Source organism: Euprymna scolopes, chromosome 10 (assembly GCF_053919585.1).
Source record: "Euprymna scolopes isolate OS-2025 chromosome 10, ASM5391958v1, whole genome shotgun sequence".
Taxonomy (NCBI): Eukaryota; Metazoa; Mollusca; class Cephalopoda; order Sepiida; family Sepiolidae; genus Euprymna; species Euprymna scolopes.
The window spans coordinates 69,198,835-69,225,826 of NC_136491.1; the positions used below are offsets into that span (position 1 = coordinate 69,198,835).

Sequence of the window (26,992 nt, forward strand, 5' to 3'; positions counted from 1 at the left end):
TAAAACGATTTAAAAACCCATTCTTGCTATGAGAGTCGTTTGTAATTCTGTACTTTCACTTAACAATTTAAACAAATTCCTCAAATTGAAATTTACTCGAAAATCATTCTAAAAAATAGTACGGTCCGTATCTTGCATAAATACTAAGTTGATATAATTTGTTTTTGTTTTAATATTCTCATAGTACTCCTGCAATCTCCTCTCCTCTCTGGCTATGTAGTGAATAGTATTCGTTTATCCTCCACCCTATTTTTTTTTCTTTACACAACCTAACCCAGCGTAGTTTAGTTACCAAAAAAAAAAAAAAATTTTTTTTTTCTTTCTAATACGTTGCAATGGCCTTTTAAAGATATGAAAGAGATTTTTAAAAATAATACTGATAGTTTACAGTGGGATCACTTTCCTGTATAAATTCAACGTAAAATGAGTACCCACTACTTGGTCACGTAGTGGTCAACGAGACATGTAATCGTAAGCATTTTCTTCATGTTTGGTGGCGGTGGAGAGTGGGGGGGGGGTTATAAGTTCCAAACATTTTTAAAACACTTAAAACATTTTTTTTTGGGGGGGGGGGGGTAAAATTTATTACTCCACAATTTCCACTTTTTCCAGATTTTCTTTGGCAAAAGGTCTCGCGGGTTTGTATTTACACATAGATTCGAAAAAGTTGTCAATAAACAAATATATAACAAATAAATATTATCAAAGGCAAGATAAATTACTTTTCTACTAAACTGGATACATTTTTTTGTTTTTATTCAATGTAACATGTTTATTCAACTCGAAAAACATGCAGTGTTTACCGATGTATTGGAAAATTCAAAATGGCGCCCGACACTCTCTTTAACATGGTAAGTATGGGAAAAGGTGTTATAAATAATAAACTAGACAAAATACTATTAAAAAACACCGAATATATGTCAACTTATGTCACGGTAACATATAATGAGCGAATTTCTAACAGTATTTTGTCTAGTTTATTTTTTATAACATCTTTTCCTGAACTTACCGTGTTAAAGAGTGTCGGGCGCCATTTTGAATTTTCCAATAGATCGGTAAACACTATGCTTTTCGAGCTGAATAAACATGTTACATTGAATAAAAACACGAAAAATATATCCAGTTAGGTAGAAAAGTAACTTATCTTGCCTTTGATAACATTTATTTGTTATATATTTGTTTTTTTGACAACTTTTTCGAATCTGTGTGTACAAACCCAAACAGTACTGTACACGAGTTGCCATATGAAAGAATGACAAGCTTAGAAATTTTCAATTACGTTCATTTGCCAACACAATGTGTTATATAAGAGGGTAGGTGTTGATGTCCGTAATTTTCAAGAGTATTATCTCTTTGGGGGTGGGGATAAAAAGATGTATATAACTGTTAGGCGAAGCTATCTTTTTATTCCCCCCCCCCCCGAGGATACTCTTGAAAATTAGGGACAGCAACATCTATTATCGTATACGATATTATGTTAGCAAATAAATGTAATATAATTGTAAATCTCTAATATTGTCATTCTTTTATGTTAACGTGTGTCCAGTGTTTCCTACAAACCGCATTGATATAGCCTTCAAACACAAAAATGTCAATATTTGTAAAGGGTGCTCAGTTTCCCTCATGTTGGAACCACTTGACAAGAACACTCGCACTCCTATTATATAAAGGAGATTTTATTTATGAATACCAGGGCAATGATATTGTCCAATGTATTCTGCATTGCTTTCACTGGTCACCATGTTTGTTTTTGCATGCATGTATATTCAGTTTTTGCATGCATATGCGTGAAAACAAACATGACTAGGGAAAATAATACAGAATACATTGGATAATATCGTTGCCCTTATATTAATAAATGAAAAAAAATTTTTATAAAGGAGTGTTGTGTATTCTCGTCAAGTGGTTCCAATGGGGAGGGGGGGGGGGCTTATCAAATATTGAAATTTTTGATATGGGAGATCAGTGTCCAATCGATAATCCATGAAAAAAAATAAAGAGTTGCATTGTACCAACCAACAGTATTTTCATCCTGGAGTCTTTTTTTTTTTTTTTCTAGTAAATTTTACTCTGTATTAAATGTTACCCTGGTTTTTATTGTGTGTAAATGACCTTAAAAGTATCAGGAAATAATATTTAACAGTGAGATCTTTTGCCAAGGAAAATCTTAAAAAAAAAAAAAAGCGGAAATTGTGGAGTTATAAATTTTAAGCCAAACAAATGTTTGAAATGTTTCTACGTGTTTTAAAAATGTTTGGAACTTATGATTCATCCCTCCCCAATGCCAATGTTTGAAGTGTTAAAATGCTTACGATTACAGATCTCGTTGACCACTGGCCAAGAAGTGGGTAATCATTTTATGTTAAATTATTATAGGAAAGTGATCCCCACTGTAAAATATTAAATTTTTATTATTTAAAAAACATCCTTTTATCTTTTAAGGTCGTTGAAATGTATTAGCCAAAAAAGATTTTGATTTCTTTTGAGGTAAAACTACGCTGGTTTAAGTTGTAAAAAAAAAAAAAAAAAAAAAAATCCCTCTTTTAATCTTTATCAAATATGAACATATGTTGTATGATTGTGTGTATATATGAATTAAGCCAAAATTTTAGTTAGTTAAAAAGAAAATATAATAAATGCAAGTTTCGAATCTTCAAAGAAAATTGTTACTTTTACTACACCCCTGGCCCTTAGTTTATAAATTTAAGAATTAAAAAATATTTGAAAGCATTTGTGCAATTCGCATTTCAATGACAACTGATCAGTTTTATTGCAAGCAGTTTCTTTATACACATACTCTTTATTGAATTCCTTCCAGAAATGTAAATATTGTGTTCATTAATAATTTATTCATCAGTTTCATATAAAAGCTTTAAAAATAAAGTCAACAATTCAAGCCAAAAAACTTTTATCAGTTTAAAGACTTGAAAATTGCTGTTTCATATCTTAAGAAAGGCAACCATTTTAAATCTTTGAAAAAAAGGAATGAATTACTTAAATTTTAAAGGAATTTGGAAGCATTTAATTGTCCATGTTGAAATATTATTTTGAAACTCATTTTTAACACTTTTTTTTTTCTTAGCTATTATGTACTTTCACTTAATGATTTAATAAACAATCATAAATTAAGTTTAACTTGATTCCCTATCTAAAAAGTAGCACTGTCCGAATTCTGCAAAGTACCTAAAATTCTAAGCGAAAAGATTTTGAAAGCTATTTTATATCTAATAGATTAAAATATTGCAACAAAATTTAGTTTTGTTTGACATTTCTGAATTTTTAAGAGTATCATTTGGATTAATCGGACTACTGTTCTCATCTTGAGTGATTTTTCGCAACGTTTCGGTTGATGTAACCTCTGACCTTCTTGTCGAACTCAAGAATTTGGACAGAATTTTGAACATAAGCTTTTACTTCATGGTGGGGGGGGGCATGCTTTTGTTCCAGTCAGCCATGACTGGATAAAGATCCTAAATAATTTGCAATTGTATTTTTTTGCCTCCCACACTGAGAATTGAACCTTCAGGAGAAGGTCACTTTCATAATTGATTTTTTTCCAAGTACTCTAACCACTGCGCCAGGGGTCTTTGCTAACAATTCTAATATGAATTTTTTAAGGTTCCTAAAATTCATACTAAAATTGTCCGTAAGGACCCATGGCGCAGTGGTTAGAGTACTTGGAAAAATCGATTATAAAAGTGACCTTCTCCTGAAGGTTCAATTCTCAGTGTGGGAGACCAAAAAATAAAATTGCGAATTTCTTAGGACCTATATCGAGTCATGGCTAATGGAACACAAGCATGCTGCACCCATGAAGTAAATAAAGGGTTCCGTTCAAAATTCCATTCAAATTCCCGAGTTTGACAAGTTATACCTGAAGGTCAGAGGTTACATCAGCAGAAATGCTTCATCACACTAAAGATGAGAACAGTAGTCTGATGAATCCTAAGAATATGAATAGTTTTATTTGGTTTAACTTAAGGACGAAAGTATACGGAAATAATGGTAAAATTCATTATCCTATTTAAAAAATATTTTGATAATTAAACAAAAGAACATTTGAGATTTTAAACTTCAACATTTCGTACATGTAATTTTATTGCAAAACCGGTTTTAATATTTTTACTACCATACCCATCGAATTTGTAGAAATTCTTAACATGGAGAATATTCTGTATCTTCACTAAAATTTGTTAGACCATTAAAGTCTGTCATCATAGAATCACTTTTTTCTCATAGAATAGATGGGCCAATCTTTCTCTACTCTTTCATGTTCATGGTAGTTGCTCAAATTTTTTTTTTACCCCCCCCCCCAAACAAGACACCTTGCCACTTTGGTGTAGGGGGCTACTATCAGGAACTACTGGGTTACTATGTACGGAGTTGGGCAACAAGATGTTGGTTCATGTTACACTTGAACTTCTGCATGTCTGATCCACACCCCACTTTGTAAAGCATTCTCAGCAAAAACTCAAGCTACACACTTGAATTTCGTTTCTTCCTCTATATACTTAAAACTAAGAAACTTTTATGAGCCAAGTTCAAGAACTACCTGTTTATGGAATACAATACTATGGGGCTGCTTTCCAGTTGGCTACAACATTTTCCTTTTTGAGTCCAATGTTAAATTCTTATCTTATCTATCCTCTTAATTATATTCTGCTCAGTTTCAACTATCATCTCTAATTCTGGAGGTGTTGTCTCACTGTCCACCTGATAAATGTATTCTTACCCTCTTGAGGTCTTTGGGCAACAGCAATTCTTTAGTACAAAAAATATGGTAAAATAATAGATAGCTTTACTTATATATTATCCATGAGGATAATATAAGTAAAGATACTTTTAGTTATTTAAATTTCTTAATTTAAAAATTGTTCTAGCTGGAAATGGAGCATCCTATCGGATGCCAGACATTTACATACTCTCATACATTTCAACTGAGATATCTTTAAGATTCTGTCATTTTAAGTGCAATTGCTTGCATCTCTCTTGCACTTGGTTAATTGAGTATATTTGCCAGGTAGTTTTTTTTAATTAAGTCCATAAATAATAAAATTATCTTAAGATGTATCCCGGTTTATTTATTTTTATTTATTTTTTTTTTTTAATGAAATCAAAATGCAACCAATAACGGTTGTGACCTTTTTGGTTTACCTGTACCTCTAATAAAGGAAAAGTTTTGTTTTTTTGTGTCTGTAAAAAAAATCTAGAGCTTTTTCTCAAACGAATTTATGATTGTTCATCTGTTGCCTGAAATTAACATGTTACTGTCAGCCATAAGTAGGTAGAAGTGTTTTTTTTTTTTTTTTTTTTTTTTTTAATGAATCCAATCTTGATTCTGATACCAACAGCAGAAGGGACCACATGAAGGTTGCAAATATCCCTGAATGAAAGTGGTATGGAATTCTTTTGATTCTAATTTTGCACTGCAGCCCATACCATTACCCATTTGACTTATTACTTCCCTGGAAATAAAATGAAAAAAAAAAAAAAAAAAAATTAAGCTTCAAAACTACCATGCAAATGTTAAAGCACTAATACAACCAATTGATTTTATATTTTTTAAAAATGTCAATTGCAAATTCAACAGAGTAAGGTTCTGATTCCTTGCGACTTTCAAGCATTGAAGTCAAAGATTACGTAAAAAGCATATTCACATCTTCAATATAGGAAAGGCTTTTGACAAGGTGCCAAGAAAAACTATTCTCTGGGCCCTTGAGCAACTAATTGAAGTTTCCAGATTTTACTACAAATCTACTCTGACCTATTTTATTGTTTTAGGTGAGCACTAGATCAGTACTTAGCTTGTTGCTGTTCATAATTGTCCTTGACACGGTGACAGAAACTTGATGTGGTGCCTCGTGGGAGGTCTCGTATGCAGATGCTAGTTATCAGCACACTCTGCACAAGCATTTAATCAGTGGAAATCTGTACTTAAGGGGGGAGCTTCCAAGTTAATGACAAAGATGAAACATATCTAATGCTAAAGATGTCATGCAAGGCAATAAATTTTGAAGTGACTCAAACTCCATCAAAAGCTGCATGTGCAATAAATGGTGTTACAAAATGTGCTCCAATCTTCTATTATGTGTAGCAAATGCAATTTCATTCGCAGCATCTGTTGAAATTTGACTAACACAAAAACAAATTGTTGCAGGTGTTGAAAGTCAAATTTAACTTGATAACACTATTTTAATGGACAAACTGACATTAAGACCATGTATGTTAGCTGCCTGGAATCTTCAGAGAGCTCAACATTTAAAAAAAAATGGTAGATTCCATCATATGCAAGAGTTAGCGTATGCTAACTCTTGCATATATTTGCTTTCTATTACTTCAAGACATGGTCAACAAAAAAATGGCACTAGCCTTGTAACACATTGGATGGAGAAAATTGCCGGTTTTGCTGTAAGTTTCCGCAAGAAATTGCCAAACAAAGATGTCTCTACTGATATATCTATCACCGTCGGTTATCACATGTCCTACATCAATGTTGATGGCTAAACGCCATGTGATAGACCATTTAATATAAATGGAGATCAGTTGATAACAACTTGAACTTAGTAAGCAACGCAAGCAAAATGGCAACAGACAGGAGAAAGTCATGAAACTTCTGACCTCAGCATGAGACACAAAGGCAAAGTAATTTAATGTAAAATTCTCATCCTATTTATTTTATTGAATAAGAATTGATGCAATTTCAAATCCAAGCACAATTTATTTTATCATAAAAATGTAATCTTTAAATTGTTTTTTTTTTTTAATGGGGTATGTGCCTCTCTGTCCATATCTTGTAATGTTGTATGCCTTAAGATGAAATATACTTATCCAAGTATGTAATGTAGATTATGGGGGCTCCATGTCCAAAAGCCTAGAAATGGTTTGAAGCTACCACTAAATGAATAAGGGTAAACATTTTTTTCATTGAGTATTCCTATATTATGATAAGTGAGTTAATCTATATATCTATAAAAGTGAAAATGTCTGTACACTTCCCTACCAAATAACTCTGTCAGTTTTTGGTCTATTGACTCTCATTTTGAAATAAGGGGTAGTGAGATTTGGGAAAATCTTAATCAGTTTTCGGCCTGAAATTTGGCTGTTAAGGGGTCAAAGTTCAACGATTTGACCTTTGAGAACTCTACCAAACTCCTCCCCCAATTTTGAGTCCAAACACTTGAAATTTTAGATATAGGTTACTTGGACATGGATCTGATTTTATAATTTGATTTGAGCCCAAGGGGCCATAATTGGGGTCAGTTTTAAAATTGACCTCTGCGGTCTCTACCAAATTATGCAGCCAATTTTTGGTTTAAACATTTGAAATTTTACATAAAGTGTATTCAGAGATAGGGCAAGCTTTTTAATTTTTTTTTTTTTTTTTTTTTTATTTGCAGTCTCTAGCAAACTATTGAGCCAATTTTGAGTCTAAACATTTGAAATTTTATAAAGGGCATTCAGACATGCAGCAAGCTTTTTAATCATTTTTTAGGCGAAAATTTGGCTGTCAAAAGGTCAAAGTTTACAGAGTTGACCTTTGCAGACTCTATCAAACTCCTCCGCTAATTTTGGGTCTAAACACTTGAAATTTTAGATTTAGATTACTTGGACATGGATTAAACATTTTAATTAAATTTGAGCCCAAAACAAATATTAAGGGGTCAAAATTGGTTAAAATTAGTGGTGGGACGATTAATCGGAATCGTTAATTGTAAGAATCGTGTATTATGGGGGGATTCGGAATCGCGTTGTTAAAAATATCTTAGATTTACGATTCTCTTATATTTTTAAGTTGAACTATTTGTTTGCTGTCAAAAATTTATGATAAAAACGTCAGAACTTTTCATAACATTTAATATGATGTACAAGAATTTTATTAACTACTTAAAAGGTAATTCTTATTTATCTTAATGAGTTTCAAAATTTCTTGGAATTTTTTTAATTCTTTGCGTGAGGAATAATAGACTGAAACTTTTTTTCTTTTAACTTTCAGCTTAACTTGCTTTTACATTTAGTTTTTTAGTAACAAATGCTTTTCTACATTAAAAAACCAACCAAGAGGCAAGTAAATGGAAAACGTTTTTCAACCACCATAAAAGCATTACAATACATTTAAACCCTGAAGAATTTCCACCATGTGCACTTGTTCTGAGTTAACTAGTCACTACTTGTTTTAAAACTTTAAAAAAAAAAAACTTTAAAATAGTAAAAACGGTTAAGCTTTTTTCGTTTTGGAAGGGAGGTTTCATCCCAAAGAACAAGCTATGTAAACACTTTGCAATATTTTTCAATAATTATTTTTTTAAAATTATCAATTTTTATTTAAAATTAAAGTATTTTTTTAAAATATTTTTTTTTGTTTTTAAGTAAAATTAAGAAATTCAACATTGTACTAAAAACGTTAAAAACAATAGTTTTGGTGCGTATTTAGAAATAAAATTTGAAAAACTTAAATTTTTTTTAAATTGACAAACTCTGAATAAAAAATAACTAGTTTAGTAAGACGAAAGTAGAAAAACAGCTTTCTATTTTTAAGAGAATACTCTAGTCAGCTCAGCGCATAGTGAGCCGTTTTCCCATTAAGCGGATTTGAATTTCTATAAAAGATAACATTTTAAAGAAATTTCCGCACAATTAATAATCATCAAATATGAAACTATTTATATGGAAATGGATGATATATGCTGATTTCTTATCAATTTTGAAATATTCTTTGTCAACTTTGCTCGGTGGTTACTTTGCTTCCTGTGATCGTAAAAATATAAATCAAAGTCCAGCAGAAATGGACCTATGTTTTATATAGCCTGTAAAATTTCAGCCATATCCAATCAAGTTTGACCCCACGCATGTGTATCTAAACGTAACGTATGAAATGTAAACATTAAAAAAGTATCCCTTTTTGCTATCGTCATTTTTTTACCTTTTTTTTTTTTTTTTTCGTTTTTTAACTTGGAGCATAAAAACATTGAATGCATAAAAGAAAAAAATAAATTAACGTTGGAATGCTTATTCTATTCTCTTTGACTCAATTTCTTATTTACGGGCTAATTTTTTTTTTTCATATGTATATGGTGGGAAAGAATAAGTATTTTCAAATATGTAATTTGTATTTTTTTTTTTTTTTTTTTTTTTTTTTTTTTTTTTTTTTTTTTTTGTCGATTTTCAAATTGTACACCCAATCATCAGAACACTCCTTAAATTACAACTAGACTTGTATTTTTTTTTTTTTTCTCTGGCCAGTTAAGAAAATACAACGAAGTAAATTTGACAAGTTTTTATAAAAAAAAATAAGCTCCATTACTTATTAATAGAAAATATTCAGAATTATTTGATATGTGAACTTTTAATGCCTGAAAAGTTTAAAGAAAAGTTTGGAGAGAGAAAAAAAAAAAAATTTTTTTTTTTTTTTTTTAAGTAAAATATCAGCACACAAGACTAATAGTGCTTCCCCATTCTTGCTCGTTTGCCTTTTGAAACCATCTTTTCTGAACTCTGTAAAAATGTTTTTAATTAAAAAAAAAAAATTTATGGAAATTGTTCAAAGTAAAACATGAAGTCGCTTAATGTAACAAGCTAACAAGAACAAAAGATGATTATCGCAAAAACAGGAGGTGCTTATTGACCTTAATTTTGAAAAAAGCAAGGTTAAAAGTAGGTGGTAAATGGTCAGCAGGAAGAGTTTCGTAAACCTGCGGTTCTTGGAAAAACTATTGTAAGTTACCTTACAATAAGGTATTAAAATAACGAATTGAAGACCGCTAGACCAATGAATCAAACTACCTGGAATAAAAGAACCAGGGAATAAGATCAGAATTCTGAAAAACATATGCCATAATAGTATTTATAGCAAAAGACTGACACTAGCAACATCAAGTCTGAGAAAGAGGTTGCGGAAGATAGTGGGGTCAATTAAATTGCTGATATGTTTCTGTACCTTATCAAGAACCTACAAATGGGACAGATTCACTAGCCCAAATATAACAATACTCTATATGGGGTGATAGTAAATTTGTAGAGATTGAGAAAGTGTTTAGAACCTACTTTGAGAAGCAGAAAGGATGAGAAAAGAAAATAAAGTTTCAGTCTATTATTCCTCACGCAGAGCCATCCATAAGAATCTCGGGACGAAAAGAGGCACACCTACGATTGAAAGACAGAAGCCTCATCTTAATAGGATTAAATCAACAAGCCATTTTGTACTCCAATCTACAACTGATTCCAAGTCAACTTCTAGATTAGCTGCATTTGTCATTTAATGTTTTGACACCCACCCTTAGTATAACTTTTAATTGGAAAAATATATCTTTAAATGAATATTTGACATAGTAAAAATAAATGATAGATGATGCTGACAGGTTGCTTAATATATATTGAAATGCAGAGAATAGGAAAATTTAAGCCAGTAAAAAAGACAAAACGTTTGAAAATTTTAAATGTGCAAAATTCATGACATGCATTGAAAATGATTTACAAGTAAAATTTAATAAAATTAACACTGGTTTTAATGGTTTTCATGGCATTTTTTTTCATTCTAAAAGGTATTGAGAAAAACAACTTTTCTATGTGAATCTCATTTGTGCTCTTGTTATTCCATGTGAATGCAATTTAAAATAATTTACATGTTTATCCTTTTATTTGCAATACAAGTGTTTTGTCCATTGATAAATTTTATAAATTAAAATCACAAACAAAATAACAGTCAGTTTTATCTCTGCCTTATTTTACCTATGCATAAACTGTGACATATCTTTATCACGTAAAGGGATGGTTAGAATTTTAAAAAGACCTTTCAGAATGTATGAGATAGGTGAATGTCTAGCATCTGATGGGGGTCCCCCATCTTTAGAACAAAAGAAAATTGAAAAAGTTACAATCTTGTTGCATAACTAAAAATAAGTCTATTCTCATTTTTACGAATGCACACTCTTCAAAATAGAGAAAAAATTATGCTTCATCAGTTTGCATTTTCCAACTTCATAGACATGTGCTGTGGCACAGAAACACAGCAACACAGCTTAATTTGCATAAGCTGTTCTATTGTTATACACAGGGATTCTTGCATATCACTAACTAGCCTGGATGTCTGGCATTGCCCGGGTGTTTGGAGGTGTGTTGAGCAAAAAAGTGGTAGTAGGTTGGCAGGCTCGAACCTGTACCGTGAAGGAGGAAAAGGACATGTGACGTCTTTTCTGTTGCGCCCATCGCCAAACCGAAAGTGATGTGGGTTTAAATTAAGGCTAGTCAATCGAAAAGCTGGGATGACTTTCGAAAATATCAGCGAAAAGTGTGAAGTGCCCAGTTGAGGGTGAAGAAATTAATGTTTTTAGCCAATTTTTCGATATTTGTCATCCGAAGGGTTGAGCTTCAAAATGATACAGCTCTTGTGAAAATCCGTCGCCTCTGTCGAAAATTTTAGGCAGACAAACATACATTTAAACAGACAGGTGAGATTTATGACTATAAAAAAAAATAGCAATTGTATAACAAACTCTAGAGTTTCTTTTGGTGAGTGATGCATGAAGATGATTAAGAATATTTTGACAATTTATTCCAAGGAGATATTAGGTTGGTGCAAATATTTTTTTTCTATCAGATATATCGACGTAAAAAAAATGACATTTTTGCACCAACCTAATACACACACACAAAGATACCTGTGGTTTGCATAGGATTTCGCTCGGGTACCTGACCTTGAAAAATGTGCACCATCCCTAGATTGGAGACTATCATCATGTTGGGTTTTGATCATGATTGGTCCAGTGGTGTGGGTTGTAGAAGTTTTACACATACACACAAACGCTACTACTTTATATATAGATAATAGGAAAATTCAGCATATGAACAAATTTGTCGGAATAGCTATATACTATATATAATTTTGTCGGAATAAGTTTTTACTACATTAAAAATATTTAAAAGAATTAACTAAAACTTCAGTTTGTAAGCTTAAAAATAGTTTGTAATGCTGTAACTTTTACTTTTTCTCTTCCTTTTCTGTTGAAATATTAAATGATACATTGGAATTACCTAAGCGGTAAACACTGTAGGAGCTGGCTAATTATTGATTTATTGGCTTCATATACTGAATTTGTTTTGACATTTTATGTACTTGGAAGTTTTCCTTCCACACTTAGTTGTAAAAGAAAATTAAAAATTTTTAAATTTTAATATTTTTAACTTATCTAGCAAGGACAATCACAATTTGAAGAAAAATGGCCTACTATGCGCCCCACAGTCCTGAAACTTCTACGACAAGAAAGCGTTACAAAACCTGAATGGCAAGAGTTATTTTGGTAGGTATTTGCTTCCCATTTCTCAACATTGATCTTTTCATGTATGTTTTCTTGTGTATAAGAAAACAAAGTAACACAAAACAGGTCAATACTTGATTTGTTACTTTCTCATGAAATTGTTCTGTGTACATTTTTTTTCTCATGAAAATGAATTGTTTTAATTCAAAAATTGTTTTTTCTTCAATAAAATTTTAATTTCAGTAGATATGATTAAAATTTCTCGGTTAATAATAGGATGTTTCTGATCAAAGTGAATTATTGGTTTTATTCAATGAAACAAAACATCAGGGGAAAACGTTTGGTATCATGTCATCACTTTTTCAAATTGACTGTTTTAGAAAGATAAAGCTTGTTTTGAATATATGATTTCTGGGGATTTAAAATTTGAGTCTCTATCATAATTTATGCAACACTGCCCGCCTAAAATTAAAATTTTTGGTAACCTTTTTATTAAAAACTATACAGATGTATTCCCCACCCTACACCTTTTTAGCAAAATGTTTATATGTAGAGAATCAATTTGTCAAGACTTATCTACACTTTTTTTTGTACTTGTGCAGTTTACAGATCATGCTATTTTTCAAAAATTTTTTAAACTATTTAAACCAAAATTTGAACTAATATTTTTACCTTGGTTTAAATAGTTTTATAAAATAAACGCTCTACATGAAACAAAAAAAAATCAATCTTGGTTGGGAAAATCTGCAAAACATTTGCAAACACTAAAGTTGTGTAAATATAAATCTTTTGTAAATTTTTTTTATTTTTTTTTTATATTGCTTCTACCTTTTTTGTTTTGGTCACAGATAAATAACTAGTTATAAAAAAAAAAAAAAAACCACACTTAGTCACGACAATCAGAAAAAAAATTATTAATGTTTTGAATAATTAAATATTGATTTGTATTAAAAATGCACACAGAAAGACTCCGCATAAAAAGGTCAATTTTAGTTGCAAAAATCCAAAACTTCTGCAAACATCCAAACAAGTCAGTTATTATATTTGTTTCTGCCCTTAAAAACTGATTTAAATAGTTTTATTAAAGAATTTTTTATTTTTATTAAAATAAAAATATCAATACAAAGATTAATTAAAATTGTAAATATATATTAAAAAAAAAAAAAACACTTGGTTGTGAAAATTACTTGAACGTGCCAAGGTGACGGTTAAAAGCAGTATCACTTGAAGTCTGTCCTTTTCTAAGTGAAGCCGGCTCAAGAGTTTGTATTCCCTGCTTGGTTCAAAAAGACAAAACTGCAACCTGGGTTGGAGCTTGATAAATAGTGCAGCCTATTAGATAAGACTTTTTTTTTTTTAACCTGTCTGAGAGGGAGTTTAGTAGTAAATGCACCAGCCCAACTGTGGCAATGATACTCCATATATGGGTGAATGGTGGCTTTGTAGAGATATAGGATACTCTTTTGCATAGAAATCTACTTCTCGTTTTTAGAATAGTTCATTATTGCTTTTGGAAGCAATAAATTCAGTAAGTAAAGATTTGTACAAGTACTCTAAATGATCTTGATTAGTAAATCATATTTTCCTGCTTTTTATCAACCCAAAACCCCAAAACCAAATTTCTCAAATTACATGCTGTTCAATAAATGCTAATCACTTGAATTTCCTTATAGCTGTCAGGTGGGGGTGGGTTGGACTTGTTTAAATGAGTCAAAAGCACCATTCAAGCATAAACAGAAATAACCTAGATGTAAAGATTTTCTGTTTGGTTTGACTTTACATTTTTAGAGCATAGCAGACTGGTTTTCTGGCTATGAGCGAAGTGTAGTATCTGTTATGATGTTGCATTTTTCTATCCTTGGTCAATGAAGGAGAAATCTTATTTTTTGTCTCTATCTAGAATGCTTTTTGGGAACTGGATTTTTCTACACTAAACTGATCTTGTGTAACTCTGACCTAGGAATAGAAATAACATTTGGAACTCTTTCAAAACCAGGTTATAAATATCTTCTATATAAAAAAAAAATCCGATGTATGCACTTGTGATAAGGAAACAAGGGAGGTAATTGGACATAATTCAAACTGTAAATTTATGAATTCCTATCAATCACTTAAAGATATTATTTATAAAAATTTAAACTGCTTGATCAATTTATGCGATTTTTGGAATAGAATATTTTAGTCACAGGTGCATACATCATTCAGATGTTTTTATTTGTGTTGAATGTGGAGGAATTCCAGACAAGCACCAGAAATGATAATCTCAACTTGTTTTTAAGTCCTATTTTTATCCCACTTCAATGTGTTCACCTCTCTACAAATAAGTCTAGTTGCATGTGCACAGAATTTCACATTCATAATGAAAACCTTTTCTTTCTAAAACTGATTAATTTCTTTCATATATTTTCTAAAGTTTCTGTTATAGATGGTATCACTCTTTCAACAGTGTCATTACATTTTGTGAAGTAATATAATGCAGTACTTTTCAAAGAATAACCTTATTCTAAGTGATCTTACACTTTTAATAACTGAATCCAATTCTAGATATTAGTACAATCATTTTCCTACTATCTAATCGATCATTGACATTATTCTTCAGGGCTGTGCATTCGGTATGTTTATGGGATGACAAAGGTCCTCAAAAAGTCTACCAAGCTCTACAAGATGACATCCTGGAATTTATTAGACAAGCTCAAACGGTAAGTAACAATATTACTTATAGAAATTTGTCAAGTTAAAAATAAATTAAGCAGTTTAAGTCAATGAAGACTGAATAACTCTGGAGAAAGTATATTTGGATGACATATATTGAGGTTGCATTGAGTTTTCTTACCTTATCATTGGAGCATGGAAAGGAGCAGGTGCTAGTGTAATTGCAAGAATTAAGGAACTTGCTATCTACCAAGGAAATAATTTGTCAGGCATGCATACAGTATAATTATGTATACAAGTGAAGGTTGAGGACATGTTGCATAGGGAAAAAATGGGATGAGAATATGATGGATGTGTAATGTTTGTCATAAAGATAAGCTTGGGTCCAATGACCTCAGGAAGGTTAAATCTGGACAGTACAGGGAGATGTGTGCAAAAAAGAAATTTGTTAGTATGGTCATATTGAAAAAAATGGATGAGTTCTTTAGCTAACAGTTGAGGTAGCAGGAGAGACCAAGAAAAACATGGGAGGAAGAAAGGTTTTGAAAGTGGAATAAAGATCTGGTCAAAGATGACTGAAGTTTATTTTATTTTTTATTAGAATCAATTCAAGAATATCTGCCATTTACAAAATGAATTAATATGCACATATTTCATAAAAATAGTAAACATGCTGTAGACTTTTATTGAATCAATTTTACAAAAATTAACAATTAAGGCAAACATTTTTAATTTAGCAAATGTCAATGATCCTATTGAATCAAATGATAGGCTCAAACTATCCATTGCGCTTCTTATATGTGCAAAAGGTTTTTAAATCAATTTTTATGTATGTGCAAGTTTTGTAGCATTACAGCAATGTTAAATGAAATATTTTTGGCTTGAGCCTATTTGGTAGTGAAAATGTTAAATGATTTTCTCCACTAATGAAATTAAATTCAGTAGCTACACAATTTTGTCTTAAATTTAGTTAATAACTCTGATATTTTAGCCCTTTTATTATTCCAGCGAGTTTTACAGCATCAAGAGGATTCTGCTCTTCTGAAAGCATATATTGCAGAATGGGGTAAATTCTTCACACAGTGTGGCTATTTACCCAAACCATTTTGTCAACTAGAAGCTTCACTTGCGGGGAAGGCTCATAACACAATGCCTAAGAAAAGTCAAGGAGAAGAAAGTATTGTCCGCAAGGTATGTAGATTTACTCCAAATTATGCTGTTTTGTATATAAAGAATTAACTATCCAGATATTTTTCAGCTTTTTACATTATTGCTCCCCTTAATATACAAATATAAGCAAATTTAAAAATATATCTACTAATAAATTGAATTCATTTGCTATTTTTGGAACAAATTGCTTTATCATTTTAAGATGAAATATTTAAAAGAAATAAGGCATGAGAAGAGTGGGCTATTGAATATTTAATAAAATTTAATTTATATATGTATATCATTAATGTAACTAGTGTAATTTTTTCTTTAAATAGGCATAGCAAATAAGAACCAAAGTCTTTCATGGGAGTACAGACTTAAGATAACATAAGGATGAACAAGTCTTATGTGGGCCTTACTTCTCTATATTGTATGAAGTATTCTGAGTTATCTTATGGAAGCTTCATATGATCAAGCTAAAATGTTGCATGATGGTTATTATCAAAGAGCATTAGATCCATATATCAAATTAAAAAAAAAATTGGATGTTGAAATTCTATCCACTTCATCCATGACCTAACTTTTCAAGGTCAACGTTGAAGATTATGTAAGATGCAAGACTTCATTGGCTGTAATATAAACCAAGCACGGATTCTTTATGATGAATATAACAACTTATCACCAAAAGTGAAACTTTCAGGATTTCCTAGATATCCTAAATTTAAAGTGGTTCTAAGTTAAACTATGATCAATATTTTGACAAAGTTTGATCAAGCCATGTTTAATTTTGAGCAAGCACAAAAGTAATAAGAGTAGCAGCTTTATTTGACTTATTCTGCCATGGTCAACTTTTTTTTTTTTTTTTTCAATTTTGATCCCTTAGCAACTATTTTCACAGGCTAAAAAAATCAATTGTTCCACACATCCAAATCTCCTAAGATATCAAGTTTCAAGCCTGTAGACCAAAAATTCAGAGGAGTTTGGTAAAGACTTTCTGCACACATAGACATGCTCACATGCTATGCTGAATACAAATTTGATGAAAGTCATAACTTCCTTAATGGAAATAATTATGGAGATTCTAACAATCTTTGCCATTCCAAACAAATATGTTTGTAACAAATCTAAAGCTGCAAATTAAACTGCTTTTAGGTTTGTGAAATTAAATTTTTTTCCTTTTTGGAATTTTTTTTAATTTGCACCATTTTCTATCTTTGAACCATTACACTTCAGTATTTTTTTTAAGGATTTTGGTTCGTGTTTTTCTTAACTACTTCTTCTCTTTCAGATGATGCTAGATACATGGAATCAAAGTATTTTCAACAACATCAAGCATCGCTTGCAAGACAGTGCAATGAAATTGGTTCATTCTGAACGTAACGGTGAAGCATTTAACTCTCAACTTGTTATTGGAGTTCGAGAATCTTATGGTAGTCACCTTTTTTTTTATCTTCATGCTATACAAATTTTTTAGCTACGCATTACAATTGGTATTTTATTACATCCACTATACTAGGGTTTCTTTGTCAAAATTGTTAGAGGGTCTATAATGGAATTTATAATTATGTATATACTCGCTAAGTCCCAACCTTAACATTTGATCTTGAAAAATAGTGTCCACCATCCCTAGGTCGGTGACTGTTATGTCAGGTTTGTCATGATCGTTTCAGTGGTGAGTTATAGTAGAGTATACATACATAATTCTATAGCAAACCCCACTCTCCCGAATGGTTCACTTCAACTTGTGCATACTGCAAATTTAACCGACATAAGTCCAGTTCAAACACAGAAGTACATAGAAGCCAGAAATAACTGTAAGAAAGAAATAACGACAGCTAAGAGAGAATTTACTGAAACTACCCAAAAACGCATCGGAGCACAGAAATTAGGAACCCGAGACTTCTGGAAAATCTACAACAGTGTAGTAAATAATGGGCAATCAACAATTTCCCCACTATCCAACAATCATGAGGTTGTTTGCTCAGCAACTGAAAAGGCTAACATGCTTGTCAGACGGTTTGCCTCCAACTCCACACTGGACTCTGCTAACTACCCCCTCCCTGATTTTCCTTTGCAGACAGACGCCACACTAGACGATCTGAAAATCACCCCTGCTCAGGTGCATGCTATCATAAGATAGCTTGACACTGCAAACGTATGTGGACCTGATCTCATCCCGGCTGTGCTATTAAAAAAAGTATAAAGTATGCCGCCGAAGTAGCTCCAGTTCTCTTCAAACTTTACAACAAATGCCTTACTGAATCTTGCTTTCCTGCCTGCTGGAAAATTGCTTCTGTAGTGCCAGTTTTCAAGAATTCTGGTGAAAGAACTGACCCAGTAAATTATCGCCCCATTAGCCTCCTCCCACTTTTCAACAAAATATTTGAGACCATAATTAACCAAGCTCTAGTCCATCACCTTACAGATGCTAAACTTCTGACAGACTAACAATATGGTTCCATAGCAGACATCCTAAATGTAATCTCAGAACGTATATACCAGTCACTGGACGAAGCGGGGGAAGGTAGAGCGGTAGCTCTAGATATATTTAAGGTTTTTGACAGGGTATGGTATGAGGGTCTTAAGAAAATCAGCTCATATGGCATCATTGGAAGAATACATAACATAATTAGATCCTGCTTAGATAAGAGAAAAATCCAGGTTGTCCTTGACGGTTGTACATCTAAACAATATGATATAAATGCGGGAGTGCCTCAGGGGTCTATCCTTGGACCTCTGTTATTCCTAATATTCATAAATGACCTCCCTGACAAAATTGTCTGAGATGGGTATATATGCTGACAACACCATGCTCTATAACAGACACGACAGGAAAACAAATGAACACATATCTAAAGAAATGGCAGAAACACTAGAGGAAGACTTCCGATCCATAGTGAAATGGGGACAAAAATGGATGGCGACCTTCAATGCTGCCAAGACTAAACTGGTTTCCTTCAATAATTACAAGAAACCTTCCCTCTCACCAATAGCAATGGCCAATGACTTTATCTGAAAATACATCTTTTAAACTCCTTGGCCTAACGTTCACAGGAAACATGAGTTGGAACAATTACATTGAGAACATTGCCAGGACTGCTGTAAAGAAGGTGGGTTCTCTCTACTATGCTAGAAAGCTATTAACGCCTGAAAGTATCCTATACCTCTATAAGGCCACCATTTGCCCATGTATGGAGTATTGTCATATTTGGGCTGGTGCATCTGACACTTGTCTCTCGCTCCTAGACAAGGTTCTAAAGAGTCGCCAATCTGATTGGTCCTGAACTGTCAGCTAAACTTCAGCCTCTGTCCCATCGATGAAATGTTGCATCCCTTTGCCTGTTCTACAAGTACTTTAATGGTGAATGCTCTGACGAACTGCAAGTACTTGTGCCCCCTCGATGTAAATACCGACAAGCAGCTAAATCCCACCCCTTCATAGAGATCCCTAGATGCCTTTTACTCCAATAGTTTCTTCCCCAGAACAGCTAGACTTTGGAATTCCCTGCTTCCCAGACTTTACTGACATGCAGAAGTTCAAGTGCAAGGTGAACCGACATCTTACTGCCCAACTTCCTACACAGTACCCCTGATGCTTATGTCCCTGATAGTAGCCCCCTACAACAAAGTGGCAATGTGTCTTGTTTAGGGTGAAAATGTAATTAAAAAAAAAAAAAAGAAATACATAGGCTATGACTGACCTTCAATCTTAACCTTGAAAAATGGTGTGCACCATCCCTAGGTAAGGAACCATCATCATGCTGGGTTTGGTCATGATCAGTCCAGTGTAGTGGGCTGTAGGAGTTACGCACATATATAGAATATGTGTGTGCGCAACTCTCCTACAGCACACACCACTGGACCGATCATGACCAAACCTGGCATGATAATGGTTCCTCACCTAGGGATGGTGCACACCATTTTTCAAGGTTTAAGCTCAAGGTCATAGCCCATTTATATATTTTCTCCTACACCACTAGACCAATCATGACCAAACCTAACATGGTCTATGACCTAGGAATGGTGCACACTTTTTTTTTTCCAAGGTTACAGTCGGGACTTTGCTGTACGCTATGGTATCTTTGCTAACCATTGGTATGCTTTAAGCCTCTATTATATACATGAAATTCCAAGGCTCTTCATGCAAAAGTAGTGCTATTCTGCCCATTATTTTAGGGGGTTCTGTTTATTGTTAGTAGTATAATCAAGGCTCTACATTGAGTGAAACCGTTGCATTTGCGAGTGATTTTTCAAAGTAGTGACTAGAAATAATGAAATGCTTATCTTTTGGCAATTGTATTTCTTTCATCAATCTTCCAAAGCTCACTACTGAATGAAAAGTATCTTTTCAACCTTTTTATATAAAATGAACAAAGTTATTTAAACAAAAGTTTAATAGAACAATATACTCATTTAAAAAATATCTGAAGTAATTAAAATGTGTATACCTTCAAGTATCAATATAAAATTTGTTGTATATTTAGAATTACACTTATTAAAAAATCTTTATGTACATACTCGCCACAGAACTATGGTATCATATTCTAAAAATCATGTTGGTTTTGCTAGTAACTTTTCTATTTGGCTAGTAAATGAAAATATTTAGTTGTTAAAGGTCAACTAAAGATAAGGCTGTCCGTAGAGCCCTGATAATGTTGATCCCTTATGACACTACATTCCAATGACTCTATACAAAATTTGAGACAATTCTAACCAATAGTTTTCTAAGTGTTTTTAAGTTTAAATTTTAACATTTTTATTTCTCAAATAATTGCCAAATTTGAAATTTTGTCAGGTAGTTTTGGAGCCTGTAATAAGCAACAGATAATTGATTCTAAAATACTAGTTACTCATTTCACAGCATTGCCTGGAGAAAACTGAGGAACACAAGATTCTTAATTTCAAGTTTATAATTAACTAGAATACCCATCTCGGGATGGGTAAAATTTTCTGAACTGAACTGTTTTGCACCACTTAAGATTAAAATTAACATAATGCTACTAAATATTATGTTTAGAATCCTTATTCTAATTTTGGTCAAAATCAGTTACACGATTTTGATTACAGAAAATATCTAAAATTCAAGTTCAACTTAATAGGTTTTAAGAAATTAAAATTTAGAGAATCTTAACATTTGACTCTGGATCAAATTCAATGTAAATCTGATGTAGTTGAATTTTTCAAATAGGTTATTCTCTGTAAAAAGAACCCCTTAAAATGCTCAAAAGAAATTGAAATTTGGAATATTTATTAATATATAATATGTATTAAAATTTTAAATGAGGTATCCAAATTTTTAATGAAGTGCTTCAATCCTTTGCATAAAACTTTCCAAAATTATTTCAGTATCATAAAGAAACCAATTTTGTTGAATACAGTATAAAAACAAAATTATAAATACCTTTTCAAATAATGAAGATTATACTTTTTTTTTTTTTTTTTTTTTTCTTAGTGAATCTGAGCTCTGATGCTGAAGACAAACTTAAAATTTACCATGAAAATTTTGAGAAGGCCTATCTTGAGGCAACCAACTCTTTCTACCGTGTAAAAGCACCACAATACCTGCAGGCAAATGGCGTAGAAAATTACATGCGGTTTGCCGATGCAAAACTCAAAGAAGAAGAAACCCGTGCAAAACGTTATCTTGAAACTGGCTGGGGTTGCACTTCAGTGTCAGCAGTAAGTTTTTTTTTTATATTTTTATATTTAATTTTCTACAGCCTTCATGATGAAACCAAAAAAGCTAAAGTTCTTTATTTGATGTTTACATTGTAGTTTTATCTAAATTTCTTGGACAAAATGAACTAATGTATAATGTTCTAGCTTAAAAGTATTTTACTGAACACATTAGTAAACAACCTCGTTTGCATACATAGTTTCACAGCACTGTCCAGGTTTTATACCCATAAAGGAGCATTAAGTAATATTTTGAATGGTGTATCCAGGTACTTGATCTAATGTTTCATTCAAAGTGATGTTGGACTTATACAGGTTGACATGATCTTTGTTCATGCTACATTAATCCACATGCCAACTGATGGATGCATCTAGGGCAGCTTGTCCTATTGGAATGTGACTCTCCTTTTATAATCAAGTTCTGTGAGAACAACATTGGAACAGATAAACACCATGTTTTGCTGAATCCATTTGATAATATAGTTAGTGATGAAGATAGGCCACAGTCCTGTCTCGCATCTGATTCAATATTGAGGCATTCAGTTTGTTAGAGCAGATTTTACCTGATTTGGTTAAATTTTGGTGTAGATGAATCATTTTTGCTATGATGTTAATCTTGCTGATACTTAGGTCATTTTGATATGGCGGTTCTGATGCTATCAGATCAGGCTGTCTGAAGATATTGGCTTCTGGAGACGAAATGCACCTAACATTGATGCTTTTTGGTTTTCTACTTCCTTTTGCAAAACTTAATCATGTTTTACAAAAACAAAAATAACAACCCACCTCTTTTCCTTCCCATTTCCCTTTTCTCTTTGTATCTCCCCCACTTCCTAACTTAAACTGTACCAAATATTAATACTGTAACCCCTTTCCCATTGCAAAACTCATGTTCTGCAGGGAACAAAAACAATAAAATTCACTATTAAACAACCAAACCAAAAACGACAAACTAGCAATTGAAAATACAAAGAGCTTGAAGAATAAAAACCTTCTACAAAATAACTGTATTCAACATGGATACTATTACATCATTACTTGGGATGACAAGAATTGCTCAGGATAGAAAATAGTAATTTTTTTTTTTTTTTTTTTTTTTACACTTTCGTATAAATCTTGATTGCTCATACAGTAACAATGCTGGAGCGACAAATAACGAACGGCTAAGGTTGGAGCGCTAAATGTTTTGATTTTGATTGTAGCAGATGGCACCCAAGTATTTCTTTTAATCATTATATATATGTATACTAGCAAAAGTACCCGTCGTTGGCTGGGTTCAAAAACAGCCTACAGAAAATGGACTCTGATTTATGAAAGTATGATAGGTTATGAAAAGGAAGGGTTGTAAAGAGATAGCTTCGAATTCGGGGGTATCAAAACTAAAGAAAAAAAATATGGTGAAAGTAAAAATAAAATAGATAAACCCCATAATTTATTATACCATACCTGTTCACACTGAAACACTTATCACAATATTCTGTGGATCTATATTAAAAAACCTTGTTCAACTTTGTGACATTTCCATTCTATGGAGGTCAGGCGCGAACGAACACCCCATAATTTTATACCATATTTCTTCAAACTGAAACATAATTATCAAAGTATTCTTACGCAGATAGATAAGAAAAGTCTTTATTAAAGTTTGTGCCTATTTCCATTCTATGGAGGCCAGGCGCGAATGCAGACCCCACAATTTTATTATACCATCCCTATTTAAGTTAATACTTTGATAAGTATGTTTTATGTACATCTATATCAAAAACCCTTGTAAACGTTTTTTTAATTTTTTTATTTTTATTTCCATACTTTGTGGACCAGGTGCGAACGCAAATCCCACAATTTTAATGAACCAACCACCATTCTGCAGGATCAAATATACCCATTCCTGTGTCTCGATACATCTATCATATGTAATCAGTTTTTTTTTTTTTTTAAATAGTCAACCATATAGGAGCCTATTCGTGACCAGACACACAGACATTCAGCTTTAGCTATATATATAATTTTTTTTTTTTTTTTTTTTTTTCTTCATTCATTTCTTCTTAAATCAACTCAGCCTTGACAGTCGTGTTTTAAGTCTCTCCATTTCTCTTTTCTACACAACTTATCTTTCTTTTAATATTATTTGAACTCCTTCCCTTTTTCCTTGTACCTATTTGTGAATTATTCCACGGATTTCTGCCTTTTGGATTACTTTGAACCATCTTCCAATAACACGATTTCCTTGGATTTTACTTGTGGAAATGGAAATTTAATCAACTTTTTGGGGATTTTACCGGTATTGATTTTACCCTTCACCAGACTATTCATTCACATGAAATCACCTTTTTCTTCACCCTATTCTCTCTGCTTCACTTTTTGTTACCAAGTAAGATCTATGACTTGTAGTTTCATTGAATACTTTTGCAAGCAAAATCTGATCCCGCATTTTGCTAATTCCTACCCTCTGATAAGGAAAGTATTTCTTCAAAACTTCGGATTAAGGACTATTCACTCCTTTTGTGCTTCCTTTTTAAAATTAAATGTTTTTAACTCTTTTTCAAAGTGTTTTTTAACATGATTTATAAACTACTTGTTCTTATATATATATATATACATATATATATATATATATAGCCAGTAGAGTTTAGTTTCCTAGAAGTACATCCAATGAAACATGTGTCTACCAAAATAGTGCTCAATGAGTGAACAGAGCAGGTATATTAATTTTATTTATACAAACATTAATGGCTACATATGTGCATACATGTTTCTATAATCACCCGCGTTGGGGGATTACAGAAACATGTATGCACATATGTAGTCATACATATATTAATTTTATTTATACAAACATTAATGGCTACATATGTGCATACATGTTTCTATAATCACCCGCGTTGGGGGATTACAGAAACATGTATGCACATATGTAGTCATTAATGTTTGTATAAATAAAATTAATATATATATATATATATATATATATATATATATGATCAACAGAAAATTGGCTCTATAATAATAAATATGAAATCTCTCTGAATTAAGATATTTCTACATGTTTTACAACTAGGCAACCTGCTAGTTATATATATTTCCACAAATTAACTTGATCAGACATTTCTGAACTTGACTTTCCACTGTTTTGTTAGATAAAGTTTCTTTAAAACGTGAATAAAATAAATTTTAAATGTAAATCTTTTCAGATCTTATAAAGGAAACTGGTTATAAAAAATTTAGAAATGTTATCAAAATATCTTGTTTGATTTTAAAAATAACAAAATTTAAGTTTTTTTTTTTTTAGAAATAATTTTTGAAATTTATGTAAGATTCCATTTAATTGATTCTGTGATTGTGGAAAGTGTTCCATCATTTACATGTTTTAAGACTGTTGTCTTTATCCTGGTTGTTTTTATTCCAAAACCTGTAAATAACTACTATACCATATCTCAAATATGGTGTATGCATCGTGTACGTTAAAAAATAACTGTAAAAGAGTTGATAAAATAAGTAAACAAAAAAATCTCAAACTTCTTGGTCGTGTGAAAGAATGGAATTTTGGAAAATCTTTGGTAATAAATATCTTTTGTCCTCCGACAAAAGAAGTATTGGACCTAGTAATTCACTTCTGTTCATTTGTTCGCACTTTTCTCAATAACCTCGCTTTGGATTTTTTGGAATTTTGCAAAAACATTAGTCATGATGAAAATAAATTTTTCCCTCGTGGAGGGTGACCCTGCATCCTTGGATTGTTTTAAGTTTGCATTCATTGCTTTTCCCCTTTCTTCCCCAGTTAGTTGATTGTTGTGTAGATGTGCTCGTCACTGCATTCAAAGATACAATACTCCATGAATGTGCTGCAATGATTAAAGTCAATGAAACTGAAAGTAAGTGGATTTTTATTTGACAAATATTTTGTAAATAAACAATTAAGCATACAGAAAAAAAACATACAAATTAACAAAAAGAAAAAAAAATGCCTCAAAGTATTGAATGCAATTAGGGTGTGACATGTTGGCTTTTAAGGAAGCAAACATGTCTCTATTGCTGTTTCTACCCTTCACTTCAAATTAAATTTGATCTTTAATCCTTGTTATTTACATTGGCTTTTTTAAGTCTACAAAAGTAAATTCTATCAAAACATTACCTTATCAAAATAATCTATGGTTATATTTTAAATGTTTAAAATTACCTAATTCTCATTCTGCATGCAATTGCTATTTAAATAATGTATTTGCATCTAAAATTTATCTAAATATATATTAAAAGCAGATAGGTAAACATACTTTTTTTTTTTTAAATAAAATCGCCTGAAATTCTGATGTGGGTAATGACAATTTCAGGTACAGATACATAATCTTCATTATAATTAACTATTTATAAATTTTTAATTATACAAATTTAAATTTTTTATCTAATCTTGGCATAGCTAATACTTAAAACTAATGAAGTGAAAATGCTTATTTTGTCTATAATTTTTAATTGTCATTAACATTGATAGCTTGTAACTCTAACCTCATTGTTCTGTTGTATTTCGACCAATTTTCTCTACAGATTTCAGGAAATTTGTTTAGAAATTTGAAGGCTATTAAAAAATCACCCAATGTAATGAAAGTTTCACTGAGACAAACTTATTAGATTGTTCTAAAATTATTTAATTCAATTCTTTGAAAAGTAGGAACAAGAAAAATAAATAAAATATAATTTTTTCATAGATGACTTTTATTTTTTCCAGAATTACGTTTGATGTTTAGCTTGATGGATAGAGTCCCTGATGGTATTGCGCCTATGCTGCATGATCTGGAAGCTCATATAGTCAGCCAAGGACTAGCAGACATGATGTCTGCTGCCAGAACGATCACCACTGTGAGCTATAACAAATATTTTATGCTTCATTAGTTTTTGATATAAACTTAACAAATGATAGTTGGTTTTGAATTGGACAATTTTGTATAGCTAGCATTTAAGCAGTGCATGATTGATCAGTTTTTTTTTGTTTATGCTTTTTTATCTAGACTTTATTTTGGAATCTTATTTAAAGCACTAATTAATTTTTAATGAAAACATATCTACAATCTTACAGAATATGTATAAATTGGTTAATGTTTGTTTTTTATTTACAAACCTGGATGAAATATGCATAATTTATTCATTTTAAGTCTGTTGCTTTTTTTTTTTTTTTTTTTTATGAACATAAAATACAAAATCTTAATTTATAACTGTAAACTAATTTATAGGGCCATAACAAAACTCTTCACAAAAACAACCCTTTTGATGTG

General features: G+C 31.6%; 1 protein-coding gene across 1 annotated transcript in view; it reads left to right on the forward strand.

Moving 5' to 3' along the window:
• Positions 1-26,992, forward strand: part of LOC145286072 (cullin-5-like) — a 45,286-nt gene that overhangs the window by 1,352 nt on the left and 16,942 nt on the right. The window contains exons 2-8 of the mRNA XM_080134744.1: positions 12,187-12,293; positions 14,851-14,950; positions 15,912-16,094; positions 17,344-17,485; positions 21,508-21,734; positions 25,507-25,600; positions 26,449-26,579. Coding sequence (XP_079990870.1) covers positions 12,187-12,293; positions 14,851-14,950; positions 15,912-16,094; positions 17,344-17,485; positions 21,508-21,734; positions 25,507-25,600; positions 26,449-26,579 — 984 coding nt within the window. The remainder of the gene's footprint in view (positions 1-12,186; positions 12,294-14,850; positions 14,951-15,911; positions 16,095-17,343; positions 17,486-21,507; positions 21,735-25,506; positions 25,601-26,448; positions 26,580-26,992) is intronic.